At 40.2% G+C, this 18,999-nt stretch overlaps 1 protein-coding gene across 3 annotated transcripts in view; it reads left to right on the forward strand.

Moving 5' to 3' along the window:
- The first annotated feature begins 3,404 nt into the window (after positions 1-3,404).
- The window catches only part of AEBP2 (AE binding protein 2), a 213,341-nt gene continuing 197,746 nt past the window's right edge, over positions 3,405-18,999 (forward strand). The window contains exon 1 of one of the 3 annotated variants that reach the window (XM_069228516.1): positions 3,405-4,111. In XM_069228516.1, the coding sequence (XP_069084617.1) occupies positions 3,669-4,111 (443 nt within the window). In that variant the 5' untranslated portion in view covers positions 3,405-3,668. The remainder of the gene's footprint in view (positions 4,112-18,999) is intronic. The other 2 variants (XM_069228517.1, XM_069228515.1) reach the window with 2 other exon arrangements.

Below are 18,999 nucleotides of genomic sequence, written 5' to 3' on the forward strand. Positions count from 1 at the left end.
TTTCTCCAACATCCACACCAGCTTTCTTCATAGCCCTACCCATGGTTTCCATGTCTGAGAGTGGCTTATCTTGTTTTGCAGTTAGGTAAGCATTGTTAAACAAGATGGTCAATTTCTTTCTTTCTCTCTCTCCTTTAGCTTTTGCAGTGCTTGCATGATGAGGGGCTGTTCTGTAGGGGGACTGGAATTTGAGGTACTCACTCTAAGAGTCTGAGACTGCAACGCTGTTTCTTTTAATTTCCTGGCGGTGACATGAAACACATGTCATATGTGCCTTGCTAGTTTCATGAGTTCTAATTGGTTCAATGCACAACTGGTCAAATCCACTTAAGAATGCATTTCCACCTGAATAGCTGCCTGCTACAGTAGGATATTTTGGGCAAATAGTGCCGTACATATTTGGTCCTTCTCCTTCCTGGATTTCCGTTAGGGCTAGCCATGGCCAGGATTCCATCCAGTAGGACTGAAAAACTGGTCTTCTGTTTTCAGCATCATACTTTTTGTTCTTGTTTAGGTTAGGATTATGTGGGGTGGTACAACACTCAGTTGGTTCTTTTTGGTTTCCTTCTCCTGGCTTTTCTTTATCAGTGTCTTTACTTCTTTTGAATCCAAAGTTGAAAAGCCTTTGCTGAGACATATTTGCTGTCTACAGGACAAAGTGATCAAGTCTGAGACTACTTGATTCAGTTTTATACTCACAGTCCAGAAATGTAGAGCCAGTTGCAACAAGCCTTTCACATAGGAGACTCCAATAAATCTAAAAAATGTAAATGGGAGTCAAATCTACCATTCATATAACCATAACAAAACTTCAAAACCATTAGAAATTATGTATAATTGACTGTTTAAGAAAGATAACTCTTGTGATTGATGTTCCTGCTAGGGAGAGGGATGGGATTTTTCTCTAGTGGCAGCCATAAAGTTAGCGTACAGGGTTAATAAATATGCCTGCTGTAAAGAACAGATTTATATATTTTATGTCATAGTTAAGTGGATAAGTATAGTCAGAGCTTTCAAAAAAAAATAATGCATGTGAAAGAGGGCATTGGAAAGACGAGGGGTCGGGTGGTAGTGAAGGAATCCGAGGTGGTCATGGGGGTGAGGGGTGCACCAAAAAAGTCTGTTGCACAGGGCGCCACCAGCGCTAAAGCCGGCCCTGAACTGACGTCACAGTATGAACGACGACAATGCAGACAAGGTCAAATGGAGGAAATTGAGCAAATCCCAGCAGCACTTTTTGCTGGGATTTTCACATTTCCTGACCTTCGTCATTTTGAATGTTTGCACAAGCCCACTGTGATGTTAAAGAAACCAAATTTTTACACAGCAGAAACATAGAATTAAATTATTCAATATATAAGCAAAGGCAATACAAAACGGACGCTGAGCAATCATCATCCTTAGGTAGGGCAGGCCATCGTCATTACACGTAGTACATATGTGTAATGACGATGGCCTGCTCTGCGATCACACAGGCAGCAGGGCCCTTGTTTAAATGTATGCGTTTGCGTATGTTTAAACAAGGGCCTTGCTGCCTGTGTGATCGCAGAGCAGGCCATCGTCATTACACATATGTACTACTTGTAATGACGATGGCCTGCCCGGCCTAAATGCTCAGACAGCTTTTTTTTTACACCCTCCATGCAGCCCTTACCTCAATCTCCTCTGCTGCGCTGCTCGAGCGTGGCAGCAACTTGCTCTGCTCCTACCTGCCACGGAGACAGTGTTTGGAGGGGGCAGGGGCCACATATTTTTCGAGCGCTTCGCCGCGGGGCAGGGGAGCGCAGACTGGCAGAGCCCGCGCTCACAGCTAATTATTGATTTAATGTCTACTTGTCTGTCGGACAAATTAGACATTAAATCTTATTGCCTGTTGTGAAAATTAACATGGCTCGGGAGTCGGGTGATATAATTTCCCCATACCTGGGTTACTATTATCCAGTAGTCAAGCAGGCTCCATAAATTCCACCTATAGGCGGTTACCACCGGAGCAAAAACTGTAAGGAGACGTTGGAGGTGTGAAGAGGATGGACCAGAGGCTGCACCCCTAATTTAGAAAAAGCACACGGAGCTTGAAGCGAGGCGGAGGGAAAAATGCTTGCTGCGTTTTCACAAAGGAATACCCAGGGAAATGAAAAAACAAAAAAAACTGAAATACACGGTGAGGAGCTGCAGGATGATGCTTCTTGGAACAGCGGACTAAAATGGCTACTGCAGTCTGAGAGTGCATCGGACAGTGAGGAGAGAGGTACTCGAAATCTATGCACGACGTGCCGACTGGGAGGAGAGAGAAACACTTGGTAAACCAGAAGCGTGCTAAACATTAAAACATATGCAAACAGAAATCATTAAAACTGCACATTATTTTAAATTCAGGAAAGTGTGTATACTTATCTTGATTGCGAGCAGCAAGAAAAGAGGCCTGTTTGCAGTCCAGTTAGGTATTATAGGGTTTGCGATGTTATAATTGGTGGTTTACTATGTTCTATGTTTTCAATCCCATTGGCTATGTATCCTTTGCCTCGTGGGATTTCTAGTTTCTTTCATGTTATCCTGACTTCTGCTAGTACATTTATGGCAAGAATTGAAAGCATAATAGGAGCCTCTGGTCTTCAAGTAAAATTGCAATCTTTGTTATGGCATCACATTAGATATGACAGAGAAGTACATTTATTTTTCTGCGCACATAACTTGATACTAATAAATCACATTAAACATAAATTAATTTCACTACTAACAGTTACTCTAATGTACAAAATATACTTCAACATTATTCTAATCATTTTAGCACATTGTCAGTTCTGATAGGCACATTGCTGTCTGCCACAAAATAAATTGTGAGCGCTTTTAGAATATGTTTCAGTGTAGCTTGCTCTATGTTAGGCTTTTAATAGGTGAATATAAATGTCACCTAATGCTGAAGTCTGGGTCACTAAAAACCACTAAATGTTTACGCTCCAATACACTAGTTCTCCTGACGAACAACATACCAGTAAAATAAACAAAAACAAGGTACAATAAACATACCAGGACTTATTATGAAAATACAATGTGTTCTAGACTTGTTCGGCTTTGCTGATTGACTTCTAGAACCAGTCACTAGAGCAAAGTTTTCAGGGCAGGTGATCACATTCAAGTCTGGTGGACCGGTGTGGGGAGGCAGTTTTGATAGTATAGAAAGTGACGATAAAAGGGAGGAAGAGTGCCTCCAACTCGAATGTTTAAAAAAAAAAAAAATGTATATTGGTCCAGGGATCTATGGTCATGACATTTAAATTGTGGCTCAGGGTTAATTGGACCGTTGCGTTTAAATGTATACTAGTTTCTGTATAAAGTTAAAAACATGTTTCATTGTATCACCCTGCAATGATCTGTCTCGCCCCTCATCGGACACCGTAGCGCGTGCATTTAATGCCGCATCGACGACTCCGCTGCAGATACCATGATTGGAACAGGCGAGAATCGTTTGAAATATGGTAGATGATAACCATTAAAGCGTTGACGCATGCCTGACCCCGACATGTCCGTCACGGTGGAGTCGCTACCGGCCATGCGCCGTGGCACATGCGCAGTTCGATGCGAGTGATGTCCTGTCGTTCTCTGGATGTGTGGAGCAGTCCCTTTTAGCTGCTTCTGAATCTTTCAGCGGGGCTCGAGTAGCTACCGCCATGGCGGCCCTTAATGGCAGCGGGGCACAGGAACCCCCAGAGGAGTCAAGCAGTGGGCCGCAAAGACGGAGTCGCCGTAGGGCTGCTGCTCGTCGTGACAGCGAGAGCTTGCAGGCCCCCGGTGATAGGAAGGAGCTCTCTGCGGGGCACAGGCAAGTGGTAGAGGAGACTGGTCGTTCTTCTGGCAGCTTAAACCTTGGGGAATGCTGTCCCCACAGCCCATCCAGCAGCAGCGAAGGCAAGGCCGAGGGTCTCCCGCCACCATCCGGGAGCAATGGTGGAGATAGTGACGACCACAACGGCACCGGCCCGGCTGCCTCTGGAGGAGACGATGGTTACGGAAGTGGAGGAGGAGGAAGCGGTGGAGCCCAGCATGGCAGGAGGGCTAGTCTGGAGATCTCCTCTGATGGTGAACCACTGAGCCGCATGGACTCGGAAGACAGGTCAGTGGGGGCGTGCCAAAGAGGGCTTTGCGCAGTTAACAGTGGCTCTCCTCTCCAAGTGTACCCCATGACAACTTGCAGTGGCGGTCGCCCAGTTGGACATCCTTACACCCACACCTGTACACACACACAAATAGGATGAGAGCAAATTATACAAATACAGGGCTACTAAATGTGGGCGAAATCTGATCCAGCAGAATCTATGTGCAGAGTCCAAGTGTACTTAGTGAGAGGAAAAGCTGCTTTTGACGCCGCTAGAATACTGTTTATCCTAAGCAAGGTGGTGTACGTCTATGCACTTTATTTTCGACTGTGGTTGCAAGTTGTCATCAGTCAGTATGTGCAGATGCCCGAGACTGATTTATATACATTTTGTTAATACAGTTGGTTATGTAACACTGTACTCGAAATTTGTAATGAAAGCCTAACAACTGTATGCAAATGCTGATAACGTGCGTTCGAAAAACACCAATATGTAAGTCCTCGCTCCTATTGATATTTTAAAGAGCCTGTTTAATATGCAATGTGTTTTGACGTCTGCAGTGACTGTTCTTGTCATATAAATAGCTAAATGAATTAATGTAAAAATATGCCTTCTGATCTCCGATACATGTATGTAGGATACTCATGTTTACAGTCAACAGCGAAGTTCACGCAAAACGCACCTTATTAGAAGTGAGAATGTTGGCTCTCTTTGTCTACTTTTAGTGTGCAGACTATTAAACTGTCTTCGGCCCTTTGATGTTCCAACACAGCCGATTTGGGCTCTCAACTTTTGCCTAGATGGGTCTTTTATCAATGGCCTTATGTCTTGCAGCGGATTCAGGGGCCCTTTTTTTTAAGTTGTACCAAATATTGCAACGCTGTACCCTGACGGATCTTAAAAACGTCTGCTGTTTGGGTGACCAGTGATTAATCACGGATGCATATTTTAAAGTATTTATTTACCTTCTGTTCAAAAGTTTAAGCTGATTAACTAGTTAAATACGGTGTGCCTTCTTAGAGTACAAAATTAAGTGTGCTTTGTATTTTTTTAATTTTTTTTTATTACTGAATGCGTTTCTTAGAGCTACAGTTCAGCACATGCTCGATAATAATTCTAAACACTTAAGGATTGTTTTCCTTCGGTTCCTGTTTTGTAACTAACATATTTTTGCAGGGCAGGCTTTTATGTTCAACGAGACATCGACATGGGCGTACGCTTTTAGTAGTCATGCTACTTACTACCACACGGTTTCTTTTAAACCCCCATCGAATTGGCAGTTCGCTAAGCCATATTTTTAGCCGCTTGTAGTGTTTTATTAGAATAGACATGTCATAGGATCCAGCGTGCCTAGTACAGGCGCACCCATTCAATGATTTGCCGAGAACATAAATTCCAGTCGTCGTTTTATCTCTCTCTTTTTTTTTTTTTTTTTTTTTTTTTTTATAACCTCCATGCACTACTTCTTTTCTACAGACCTTAGGTTATATGGAACAGGCCTCATTTTCAGAAAGCGTGTTTTAAAAGCATTGACTCAAGCCGGATTTGCACCTACTGCAACATTTACATATTTTATAGTTACAGGAAATTAAACCAGTCCTTCCATAATAAATACTTCAGCTCATTAAATGTTTACGAATTGTATTATTTTTTGGTTCTAAGCGTAAAAAGAAACACTTCGTTTTCTGTCTGTTTTTTTTTTTTTTTTTTTTTTTTTTTTAAATGAGGCTTTGCTATTTGAGAATGGTTTTGCATAGTCGCTTTTTTAATGCATTGTTGCGGGTTAAAGCAAACACATCTCGGTGATGCAAAAAGTATACTCCTGACTACCCACAATAATCGGTCTGGCGTTTTATTTTTTTAACTTTTACCTTGTTGCCAGATGCTGTCTTAAACACACCGTTGCAGTCTAGATTGATTTAACGAGACCTGAGGGTTTTCCGGCCTAGCATTGTTCTGTAACAGGAAAGCTTTGAAACGACTTGGCGCTTTCGGTTTATTTTTTTATTTTTTTTAGCAATGATCGTACTCAAAAAAGTTAAGTTTTGCAAGTACGCGCGAGACTGTCTTCGAATCGTAAACTATTCTTTTGAAACTCATGTTCAGTGGTAGCGCGGCTCTCGCTAGAGCTGACCGTTCCCAAGTGTACCGATTCAAGACAAAACATGGATTGTTACCAACAGCTGTCTGTTGTTTCAGGTGTCAGGAGAATGGATGCGGCCACTGCATCTTCAGACGAAAATCCCCTACCCGGACTTCTCAGTTCTACTTGGGTGTTATTGCTATTAAATGGCATATACTAGAATGCTTTGTGTAGGCATGCTGCCCCTACTTGCTCTGAAAGAAAATTAGACCCCGTTGTTAGTGAGGTCGTACTTGGGGAGTGTTCTTTTACTTCTCCAGAACTTCCTTCCAAACATGCTATCTCGCCTGAGCTAAGAATAGATGAACATTTACCTTTTACACATTGCACATTCAGCATAACCTACTGCACCTTTCCCATTGGAAAAGTTAGCACATTTGTTAAAAAGGCTTATATTTTGAGTTCTGCAAAACTCGTGGAAATTTTAACATCCACTTGAAAATCTAAATTGTTTAAACCTAGACAGATAAGATTTCTGAATATTTCCCCCACACACAGTAGTCTCCTTTTTGTGTGGCTTGATAGCACAGTTCTGTGTGACTTATTGTTTCCATTGCCTTAAATATATGTAACAGTGGCGTCTTACTCCTCCCAGAATTCCTCTGTCACATCATGCAGCCTGCTGTTGGTGCAGTAATCTGCCTCCCAAGGAAGCTTTGGATTTTAATACATGAGGGACTATTTTACATCTCAAAAATACATTGAATGATCGCACGTTACATTATTTTTCTCCCAGATTCACTAAATACTTATGGGAAGTGTTTTAGTTTTTTCACCGAAGTAGGCTTTTTTTTCTCCAAATGTTTTAGTCAAGACTCAATGCAAGCTAGATCAATTGGTTTACTAATCCTTGCCTACCCATGGGGAAGAGATATGCATACAGATCACATAAGCAGTTTTTATTCCTTTCTTTAAAGACAATGCATTTTTGTCTAAGGTTTTGTCTGCTGCTATGTGTTTACACCAGTCAACACTAGAGCAAATTAGTAATGTGGTTTATGTCTTCAATTTATAAATGGTAAGTGGAAATATGTTTCTTGGTCTTTGCCGTACATCAGCAGGGAGTCGAATTTTTAGATTATGATGCTTGAATTGCTGCTAGTAGTCTCTCTGTTAAAATTCCCCTTCAATCACGGAAGTACATCTATGATTCATCAGTTTATTTCAATAAGTTTGTAGGAACATTTTAAACAGTTTCATTTTCTCTGGTAGCTGTTAGACACATTCACAATACAATACATCATACATACCAAGCATTTTCAAATTATAATTTTACCTGTTAGCAGATAATGTTAAATGAAAATCATTTTAGTATTTCACAAAGGCTTAAAAAAACAAATGTTTGGAGCTCACATTATTTAAAATAGTCCAACATCTCTTGCAATGCAGACTTCATTATCAGAGACATCTGAGTGCGTTTAAATCACATCTTAGGCTTTTGCACGCACTTATTGTGTTTGATTGAGTTTAGGTTTTCTTTAGTCTCCATGTTAGAACAGCTTTTGGAAATTGTGAAAGCTTATTAACATTGAAACTGGCCAAGTTCTTGGGATCAAGATTTTTGTTGTTGATTTTTTTGCTCCCAGGGTTGCCTTCTCATACAGAAAGTGTTCATGCTGTGTAATCCCTTGTAAATATAAGGGCATAGTTAGCCTGCATGGTTGATATTATTTTGAGGCTTAGTTCCTCCTTCGTGGTACCTTACTTCTGTCTATCTAAAAATCTTGTGTAGTTTCCATATGATGCCTTTTGAACCCATTTGCTTTTCAAGAAACAACCGGACCTGTGTATTGTAATGAACATGACTCAGGAGGGAGCACATTTAGTTTTGTGTGAAAATTGACTTTGAAAAAATAGATTATAAAAATGACTGAAATATAGACTACATTTATCAAGATCGCACAAGAAAGTCTATTTACAAAAAAAATGACCTATTTAAAATTCCTTTAATTTAATGACCAACTAATACAAGACTGGATTAAATTCTTACTAGCCTTAGAGTAGTTGATGGAAACTGCTTTATGCTGATATTAAATGTACATAGATATTTGTTGTCATGCATTGTTTTGTGACTGTTGTTTTATTCTCGATTTTCTGATGTTTCTCCCCTTTTTTAGCCATAATGAAACAAATCACTAAATTGATTTTACTAGCAATAGTGTTTGTGTCAACTGATGTCACCTCCATCTCAGAATCCAATGTAGGTGTCAAACAAAATTGATTTGCCGCCTCTATTGTAGTTCTATACATTTCCTTCAAACTTACATATAACATTTGTAGTAGCACCTGACATTTTGATACCATTGAGGACATTTTCCCTTCATTGGACTGAATGTGGCCTCGTACCAAATCTTACCGTAAGTTCTCCGAATCGTTCATAAATGCTCCCTGGGTGCAACCCTCAGTGCTATAAGGCTTCTTTATTAGGGGAAGGCTGGTGGTGTACAAATAAAATGGCCATAACTTACAGAATCATCTCTACAGAAAAAAACTCGTCAGTCCTTGCAATAAGATTTGAAGTTAAATTGCAGACTCAAGATTGTGAATATACATTGGGTGCCTGTCTTTACTCATTACAGAACATTTGTTATATTTCCAAGCTAGCAAAAACAATTAACTTAATTCCAGAATAGTTTATAATTTTGTTGCTAGTCTAGATTTTTTTTTTATTAGACCAGAGTATGTCATGGCCTTGGCATTCTTCTGTGAATGGCTTGCTTACTAACAAGTTGCTGTCTTTCAAATTTTTGCAATCACCAAAACATGCTAGTTATTAGGTAAACTATATGTTTATTCAAAGCATAGTCCATCTTTAAAAATTGAATAGTTGCATTTTAGGAAGCTTCCTAAAATAACTGAAGGAGACTGAAGAACCGTCAGATCATTGATTCAAAGCATAGGTCATATTTACAAATACGAGCAAAAGCATTTCTAAGAACACATAGAGCGTTTCTTCTACCAAGTTGAAGGACCAGGTCTGCTTCACAATGCATCCATAGTGTGCATAAAGGACATAGCTCTAAAAAAAAATGGATTTTTTTTATCTTTTAGGATTTTTGTTTACCAAAGGTTGTACTATTGTAAGTAAGGTTTTAAATACTAGGGCACCCCAAAATTGTCCACAGAGTGTTCATCCAAGTGGAACAGTGCAAACAGAGTCCAAAGACACGATATTGAGGTTGATGAAGATTTGTTCTTGTTGAGAAATGACAAATCCAAAATACAGCCGACACATGTTTCGTCACATAGACTTTATCAAGGCAGGTTTGAACTTTGAAATTCAAAAATTAGAGTTCATCATCTGAGACTTTTAAGAAGGTATAGCTGGAGATGAAGGCCATGATAAGCCTGGTTATAATAGGCTACAATAACAGTCTATGACTATGACTCTCCTCATCTTTGCACAGGATATTATAACCAGGCTTATCATGGACTTCACCTCCAGCGATACCTTCTTAGAAGTCTCTGAGGATTGAATTTCAAAGTCCAAACCTGCCTTGATAAAGTCTATGGGACGAAACATTTGTCGGCTGTATTTTGGATTTGTCATTTCTCAACAAGAATATATCTTTGTCAACCTCAATATCGTGTCTTTGGGCTCTGTTTGCACTGTTCCACGTGGTTGAACACTCTGGACAATTATGGTGTGCCCTGGTATTTAAAACCATATCCTTCTCTGACTGGCCTTCCAGTCAGTGATATTTCGACATCCTTGGTGGTTGGATGTCACACCAGGTTCGGCACCCATTTGGCATATTCTCCTAAGGACTTAGAATTTTTCACTATAATCATACATACCCATCAGGATTGGATGTGCAAACCTCTTTGGAATTAACCACCTTTTTGTTTATCCTCATATACTATTGTAAGTAACCCACCCGAAGCACACATGAATTTTTATAGGCAAGCATACAACTTTTAAAAAGTAGCGCAACACTGTATGCAATTAAACACGATGATTGGGAACCAGCAAGGCTGTCATAAAGACGATATTTGCTGAGAGGTTAAAAATAAATATATATATAATTATGTAGGATAATAAATCCTGTTACCCAGAGAACTTAATTGGAATATGTGTTTTGTAATGCTAGTGTGTTATGATGATTTAGGATTGTTCCCTTATGTTTAGATTCTTATATATTTTTCTTAAAGAATGAAATTAAAAATGGATAACGTTTTGCTCCTCTGTGACTATTTTAGAAGACAGTGAGAGGTTTTTCAAAAGTTCTATTTGTAGGGTGGTTTACTTTGTTCATAACTAGGTTTTTCCTGGCTTGTCCCACATGGCTAAGTACAGAAAACAAAGAGGTATGTGTAGTGTGCTGCTTGAGAATCAACTGTTCAATCTTAGGACCCACATGATAAGTCTATATAATTTTTCTTTTTGTTTAAAAAGTAAGAATACCAATTTGTAGGTATTTTCACTTAATTAGCATAAAAGTCACTGTGTGGTAAGAAGCCACATTTTCTTGCATCTGCAAATGCCACTAGAGAGCTTATTAATGGTTTGGTTTAGCTTTTTATTCAGAAGTGACATACAGTGAATAATCAGCCCGGACGAATAGATTTTTATAGCTAGTGATATTGATTTCTTCTATTATCACGAGTTACTGGTTCTGCGTCCTGTAATTTCGCCAACAAACGTCATATGAGTCACTGTAGATCTAGAGAAATAAAATGATAGGAAGATTTTTTTTCTTCAAATCATGACACGTAAACAAAGGGATAAGAAACCCATATCAATTAGAAACCTCGTTCTGCCTTCAATTATTACTGCATTTGGTGTGAAGGTTGTAATTGCTATTTTACATATGCAAGCAGATCACCTTCTTTTCTAAATGTAGTTGTTACTGCTACTTGCTATTTTTTTTTTCCTGTAGTGCTCATTAACTCCCCCGCCCCCAGTCTTCCAAGCAAGCACACATTTTCCGTCTGCTATAGTAACTGCATCCCTTGTTTCGTTAGCCACCCCAGAGGGACCAGTTTGTGAAGTCGCAGTGGAGACGTCTTTCTGATCTCCTGTTTTCGAGGTTCTTTTCCATCTCTCTGCAGTGCGGTGGGAGACTTTTGTCTTTTGTTTTTGGTCTCTTTTTCTTTAAAGCTAAACACGGGCAAGTGGCTCATCATAACATTTGTCTTTTTCTCTAATCCCTGCTTCTTTTGCTTTTCTGTCTCCCTCTGGACATGTAGCTATGCGGAAACCGAGTAGGGGAAACATTAATTTGAATTCAAGGCCCATTTGGGTTTGCAACGAGGTGTGTGTGGGGGCGATGCAGGGGTCAACATTAATAGAGGATTCCAGTATTTAACATCTACGATAGATGATTGTGCTCAAAATAGATTCATGCTGAACTGTATTCTTGCCATTTCTCATCTAAATATCACTTGCAATGTTCATTGTGTGTGCTGTATTAAAGGCGGATGGGGATAATAATTTATTACCATGCTGTATTTGAATGACTAATAAAATCAGTTAGTTATGTAATGGGAAGCTATAGGTCAAACTCTAGCAGTACTACTCCTAGTATCCACAGTGGACTTCTTGTTCTTAAATGCCATTCTAAAAGCAATGTGTCTTTGCTAAACTCGAAAACGCACCACGAGAAATCCATTTTCGGAATGGATTTTTACTCTATATATGCAGTTCAAATACAACTGATCATACCAAGACTGCAACTCCCCGGCTGTCCAGGTATGTCACATTACCTGTTAGGGGAACGTTTACAGGGCAGCAGTACCGCATTTTGGAGTATTTGAACAGGGCACATTCATGCTAAGCATGTGCACAGAGATTATACGTTTTATGGTTTTGATTTGAAGGATATCTAGAGAGTGCACTTTATAGGACGGATAAGTTTGTGTTGCAGTGTTTGTGCGCCAGTTTCCTGTTACATTGGTTCCTTAGTACATCATTTGACAAAGTATCGGGCCACTTTCCACTGACTGGATGTAGAAATCATCTGATCCCCCACGGTTCCAGTTAGATTTGACATTCAATGACATATTTACTTCTTATTTTCACGAATAAAATGGTCTCCATCAGATTTTTCTTCTTCTCTGAAAAGAAGGTGTTGCCAAATCCTTAGATGGATTTGGCGCCATGTATAACTTTGGCAGTTCAACAACAACTTAATGCAGTTCTGCTACTATCCCTTCACCTGGTGGATTGAATGCAAGGTAGGACTTTATTATTAACACAGATCATATAAAAATGAGCACCTAACTTAGTTCTCACCCAAACAGAAGGTTGATCTTTATTTCTTTTTGACCTAGGCAGGACTTGGGGATTCACCTGTTATGAAAAACACCTTTCTAGGAAAATTTGATTTTATTTATGCATTTTTACTACATTTTACCCAAGTGCTTCTCAGACGAGGCTTTCCGTCAAACCTGCCTTACTATCAATCCACTGTCATCATTTGGAAATGGAAAGTGCTAGTGACATTTTATCCTGCCCTCTGCCTTCATACCAAAGATACAGTACACTTGAGTAGCTCAATTTACTGTCTTTTGATATATGAATTATGATATGGAGCTTGCCTGGCTGTGCTAAGTGATCACAGCCCAAAAAGACTCCCTAGTGTTGACTTTTGTATGCTGCTTTTCACCGATTCATTCAGTAGGACTAGACACAAAATGGGAAGATTCTCCAAAACTCAACGATTTGAACATTGAATGTTTTTTGGTTTGTATAAGAGTAATAGTTTACCATTATATTTTAGTTCTTGTTTCAATAAATATACATAAAAGTAAGCAGTAGCAATAGTAAGGCACTATTACACTGCAATGCCTTCCAACAATCCATAAAGAATGATTCCAGTACTCTTACTTGAGTACCACCATTTAGACTATTCATCACCCTCGAGGTTTCTGCAGTTCGTCCTCGATTCTTCTTTAAAGGTTACTGGATCATCCTCTTAAACAGTAGAATACCTTTGTGTTTCTTTTAAACATTTGTTTGATTTAAACTGCAATATTAGGAATTAATCAATATTTTACAAATTGGCTGTAGCATCCTTAAAGTCCATTGTCTTCGAAACAAAGGCAACTAAATCTACCAATTAGACACATGGAGCAAGCTGGAGTATTTCATAATAACAAGTAGGTCCTCGGAAGCCAGTAGCCCCATAAGTCATACTATGCATCCATTTATCTGCATGGGGGTAAAATTGCATTTATTCACCATAAATAAGAAGTTTGTTACTTCATAAGGGCTCAGGATTTTGGACCTTTTCTGCTGCATTTGAGTGTCATGAATTTCCCAATCAGAATTGTTTTTTATAAAACACTGACTGATATAAATTGCAACCGGGGAACTGAGCCGATGTTTAAAAGATGTATGAAATCTTTGTTATTTGAGAGGATGAATATGGTGCAGGAACTTTACTTGAAAGCTTATGTGTTTTGGGGATGGGGAGGGAGAGGAAAACAAAACAGCAAATCTGTCATATGCAGCATTAGTTAAAGCGTCTTTTTGAAGATGCATAACATTAGTCAGAGGGCAGGTAGGAGAGAGGGGAAACTTTCAACGATTGGGCTTCCGACCACTGTAGACAATTCAACAGTGCATCATGTTCCGTATGACCGGTGCAGACAAACCAATAGTGCATCGGGTTCCCTTATATTTTCCTGATAAAGGTTCAATGACCTTGTCAGAACTGTTTGGCGGGTGAACCCTGCCACTTACCATATCCAAGGGCTGCAGACCAGAAACCATAAGGATATCGTGTCTTTTGTGGTGTTGATCCCTAATGAAAGGGGATCTAGGAAACCAGGTCATACTAAAACTATTTGTAGGGTGAATGCACATCCACTCCACACCCCCTTAAAGTTGTTTTCCAAGGCTGAGGAACAGAAACCCAATTAAGGTGGCTATGTCAAATTGTTAGTCCAGCTTTCCCCTGGCTTTCTTAATCAAGAAGGTAGAGAGCCCTAATTCTTTGAGGGTTGAAATGAAGGAATTCCAGACAGGACCTCTAGTCTATTAAGGGCTGCTAATGAGCTGATAATTTATTTTCTGAATAGTTAATCTGGAGACACTTCTGTTCAATGTCCAATGTCTGCAAGAGTCTATGAAACAGCAGAGCAAAGTTGGGGTTCTTTCTTTTCCAAAGAGGGTAAAATGCTGTTTGGACATGCTCCTCAGATGTTGTTCTAGGCTCTAGTCAGCCCCTGTCATACCTTGTTGTTTGTAGTCTCACTAGTAGCCCCTGTCATACCTTGCTGTTTGTAGTCTCACTAGTACAGTGTATGGGGTGGCGTGAATTTGGTACCCTAATGCTCCTTTGAAATGGCCCAGGACTTCTTTCAGAGTGTTTTTTTTATTTTTTATAATAACACAAGACCACAATACATGTATAAGGATACTGGTAGCTTAGTCGCATCTCCAGCAGGTTGTGGAGGCTGTGGGGAACTTTTGCCACACTCATGCAAGGGTTAAGCACCACTGACTATATCTTATAGGCTGACTCCCTGTCAAGGAGGCTTCTTTGTATTCTTGGGATATCATGCCATAGTTCTACCCAATGTTTATCCATTCGGGACTCCTCGATAATCCACTTCCAGGGAACCTGGAATGAGTGTTTAGTGATGAATTTGGAGGGCAATATGTTTGAGAGGTGAGGCCCTTTCTCTCTTCAAATGTACATATCAGTTTATCAAAGGACGTAAGGTGCATCATGGTCACTGCTAAGCCCAATGTGTATGTGTCCAAAGCCCAGTGTCAAAATTAAATACAACTGTAGATGTGTTTTTTCCAGAGAATTGAAATTATAGCTTATATTTTCCAAATTATTTTATGTGCCCACCCTGGAAGGTGTCACTCAGTGGCCTACAATCACCCCTGGCCCATTTCAGAAATACCCTAGAAGCTTCTGCTGGGGTGAAGTCTGGATTCTGAGAAATGTGGGTGTTTGAGGGAAATGTGGTGAGCCCCTTTTTTAGCAGAAGTGTTTTCCCAAATGTCTAATACTGTTTTTGTAGATGTGGCGAAGAATGCTCTCTTAGGCTTTCTGTGTCGTGAGAGACAGGCCAAATCTCAGAGCATTGTGAAGGTTAATGCTTGGGTCATGTGTAATTATATTTTTTGCTCTCCTTCACCACACATTCTGAGCTAAAGTGTAAGAATTCTGCTCTGTTGCAGTCCCACGAGATTTGGACAAGCTAGTCATCTTCTTTCCCACGGAAGCATGAGGCTTTTGGTTGAGATGTGCATTTTCTTCCCTCCCCAAATAAATGTTCTTAGTCAGTTCTGTAGGTTAGATACATCCGATGTGTGGGTGGGGGATGAGAGGGATTGAAGCAAGTAGAGTATCCTCAGTAGGACATCCATTTAAACTAGATTAATACCCTCCAGCCTCAAGATTTAAAGAGGACCCATTATGTAAATTCCTTTTTTTATTATGACAGAGCTGTACAGCACATGGCGACCCAACAAAAGGTGTTCCAGCCCAGCGCTACAATTGAGGTACCCAGAAATGCAACAAGGGCTGGTACCAATGCCAGAGTTAAAACAGCGATAGGTTAAGCTTTTTTCAGGAGAGTGGGAAAGAGCAGCAGGCCCTCAGGACGGGGGGAGGGGAGAGAATTACACAACTCTGGGCCTAAAAAGAAAAAGGCTCAACCTCCTTTCCTAGATCTCCTTATCCTAGCTACTACAGCAAAATCCAGATTGCTTGAATGTAATGACCGGCTGGGTAAGTATGGGCGACATCAGGAATCTTAGACAGAAGGGGCCAGAGTTTGAAAGACATTTAAGCATGTAGCATAGTGCTTTGAATTGAACGCTGTTTTCAACTGGGAACCAGTGAAGTTCATGAAGCAGGCTGGCAATGGCATGGAACTTAAGAAGGGAATGTAGGAGTTATGCAGCTGTGTTCTGTACTATCTGGAGCCGCCTGATAAGGGTGTCAGAGAGAGGCTGAAAAAGCACTAGAGCGCTAACCACTCTGAAAACGTGACCGCCCTAGGCAAGTTGTTTCACCTCCACCCCAAACGTATAAGTGAGTGAGATCAATCTTATCAGTTTTGTTTTGCAACTTGTGAATTTTCCCCACATTCACTTAGCACACAAAAAACTGTGATTTTTAAAATAATGCACCCAAATTAAAAATGCAGTTAAGTGCCCTAGTTACTGTTGGAGTGGAGGAGCTGCCCGCACCACGGCCACAATCCTGACATATATTTTTGCAATATTTAGGCCAGTTAGTTCCACCCATCAATATAACAAGTTCTATTAAGGCCAAGATGTCTGATGGTGCGGGTGGCCCATTGGAAGGGGGCCAAGGCCTGTAACTGCAGGAGCAATATTTTAAGGTTTAGGGCATAGGACTTTTCTATGTTAACCAGAAACCCATTCAAAGTTAGCAAGCAGGTTCACCAACCCTGGGAAGGACCCTACGGGGATGTGTCAAAGTGAGGAGCAGGCCAACAGATAATAAGTTCACCTATGCTGAAGTTCAGCAAACGGAATAACCAACACTTTTGGGGAGTTTCCAGTTTTAATTGCCATAGGTTCCCTGATGAGCGCACAAACATGGGAATAGGCGACACTTCCGTCTGGTTACCCTTGTGAGTGTGACAGTGCAAGATCATTAGCCATTAACTCCGATTGTTGGTGTGGGCGGTATATATTCTGCCTTGATCTTATTTTTCATCATCGGTCCTAGTTTAATTTTGTCAAGAACAGCCTTTAGGAAGGCCTAGTTAACTCTCTCAAATGCCTATTCAGCATCTAAATATAGAATAAGGGCAGGACTAGAACGTTTATGGACCTTCTCAGTTAGATGCGCAAGTCTCCTAATATTGTTCACTCGCTGACAATTGTGAATAAATCTGACTTCGTCTGGTTCAGTCAGGCTTGTGTGTGTGTGTGTGTGTGTGTGTGTTTTGGCTGGGGGGAGGAGGTTCATTGCATAAGGCAAGCATTTTAATATAAATCTTTGCATCTATATTAAGGAGTGCTGTGGGCTTATTGGAAACAGTTTGTCGGTTCTTTGCCAGTTTTAGATATTGGGAGGGATCTCTGATTCATACATAGTTGGTGGGAGGCACATATCTTGTGAGAATGAGTATGAACAGTTCAGTTGTGATCAGAAGAAACGTTCTGTAAAATTCAATCCGGACACCGTCAGGGCCTAAAATAGATTTCAATGCTTCAGTTACTTCCCAGGGACCTATGGGTCTCTCTAGAGGTTATCTATTGGGTGATGAAATGGTGGTGGGAGTCCAAATGCAGCCCTCAGGGTTTGCCTGAGTAACTTATTTGCGGCCTTAGCTGTAGAATAGTTGATATTAACTGAAAGTGCCTTCTGTTTCTCCTTTTCCTTCAGCACCTAGGACCCATCCTGTGTTTTAATCTTGGAGAGATATAACTTAGCTCTTTGTAAGCTTATCTTACATTCATGAAGCGAGCCAACATCATCTCCTTTGCCATAATTACTTTGCCTTAGAGATTAGGGAGCGTCCACCCAGTTAATGCTATATTTGAAGTTACCCTCTGAAAATAGCCTATTGCTGTTGACTCTGTTTAGAAGGGCCCTGATTATATTGCTTTCCAAGTGGTTTAAGAAGTTAGGCTTTGCTCCAGGAGATGGTACTTTTGTGCTCTAGTAATCTCAATGTCAATGACCACAACCCTTACAGAAGCCTTAAAAGCATTCCAGAATACAGGTGTAGTGTCACATTGGATGATAAGAGTAAAATATTATTTGATTGCAGTCTAGATTGTGGTCTCTAGGAGTGTCACATTTCATATACTAGTGTGTTTGTCCCAATTTGACTGTGGATCATCTTTCCCTGTAAGTTCCACATGTGCATGGTATGAGAGGTGTCTCAAGGAAGAGCAGAACCAACGAACAAAGCAAGGTAACACATTTATAATCAATACAGGAGTATGTAGATGAGCATGTGAATAATAAAAGTAGTTCCAAGAGTAGTTGTAAGATTGGGTTGCAATATTGCCAGGCATCAACTAAACCTACTTCACCTCTTTAGGGTAGAGCGCACAAGCGCTCCGTCCCTGTTGTAATCTCTCTTTGGGCTTTTAACCACACCCATGTCACACCCGTCACTTTCATTGGTTCGTGGGCTTGCCTTTTACAATCCGCTTGATTTCATTAGTTTCCAGTATTTAGCCCTCCTCAAGTACACCGGCCAACTACTGAAAACATACGACTCGCCATGTTTTCAGCCTGGTATCTGCACTACTTTATCTTTTTATTTTCCATGCAGCGCGATCACACTGGGTTTTACATAACGCAATTGCGCTTTTTTTTTTCTTTTCTTTTCTTTCAATTTATGTGGCAAGAAAAGTTTGGTTAGTAGTTTACAACGCTAATAGCTCTAACTCAAGCGAATGCAAGACCCATTGCAGTACAAATGCTTGTTCTTTTTCTGAGGATTGCTGACTTTGCTTCATTCTCCAAAAATGAGATTTGGTTTCTGTCCCTGTCTTGGCCCCAAGCTAAGTTAAAATTCCTGCCTACTATTATGTCCCTTTGGCTGTTGCTTAATTGAGTTGTAAGTAGTGTACAAGGAATGAGACTTGTGCCAGGTTTAGGGCATATGCATTTATCATAATCAGTGATGTTCCTTTGTGCTGAACCTGTTTTATATCATAACTCTTTCCTCTTTGTTCCTGTTTACTACTTGGAGGTTTTGACCAATGTTAAGTGTGCAGAATAAAGCAACTCCTACTATTTTGTTTGATAATAATGCCCAGCATTGATGGGGGTATTGGATGTGTTGCATGGGTATTTGATA

This window comes from Pleurodeles waltl, chromosome 4_1, assembly GCF_031143425.1.
Source record: "Pleurodeles waltl isolate 20211129_DDA chromosome 4_1, aPleWal1.hap1.20221129, whole genome shotgun sequence".
Taxonomy (NCBI): Eukaryota; Metazoa; Chordata; class Amphibia; order Caudata; family Salamandridae; genus Pleurodeles; species Pleurodeles waltl.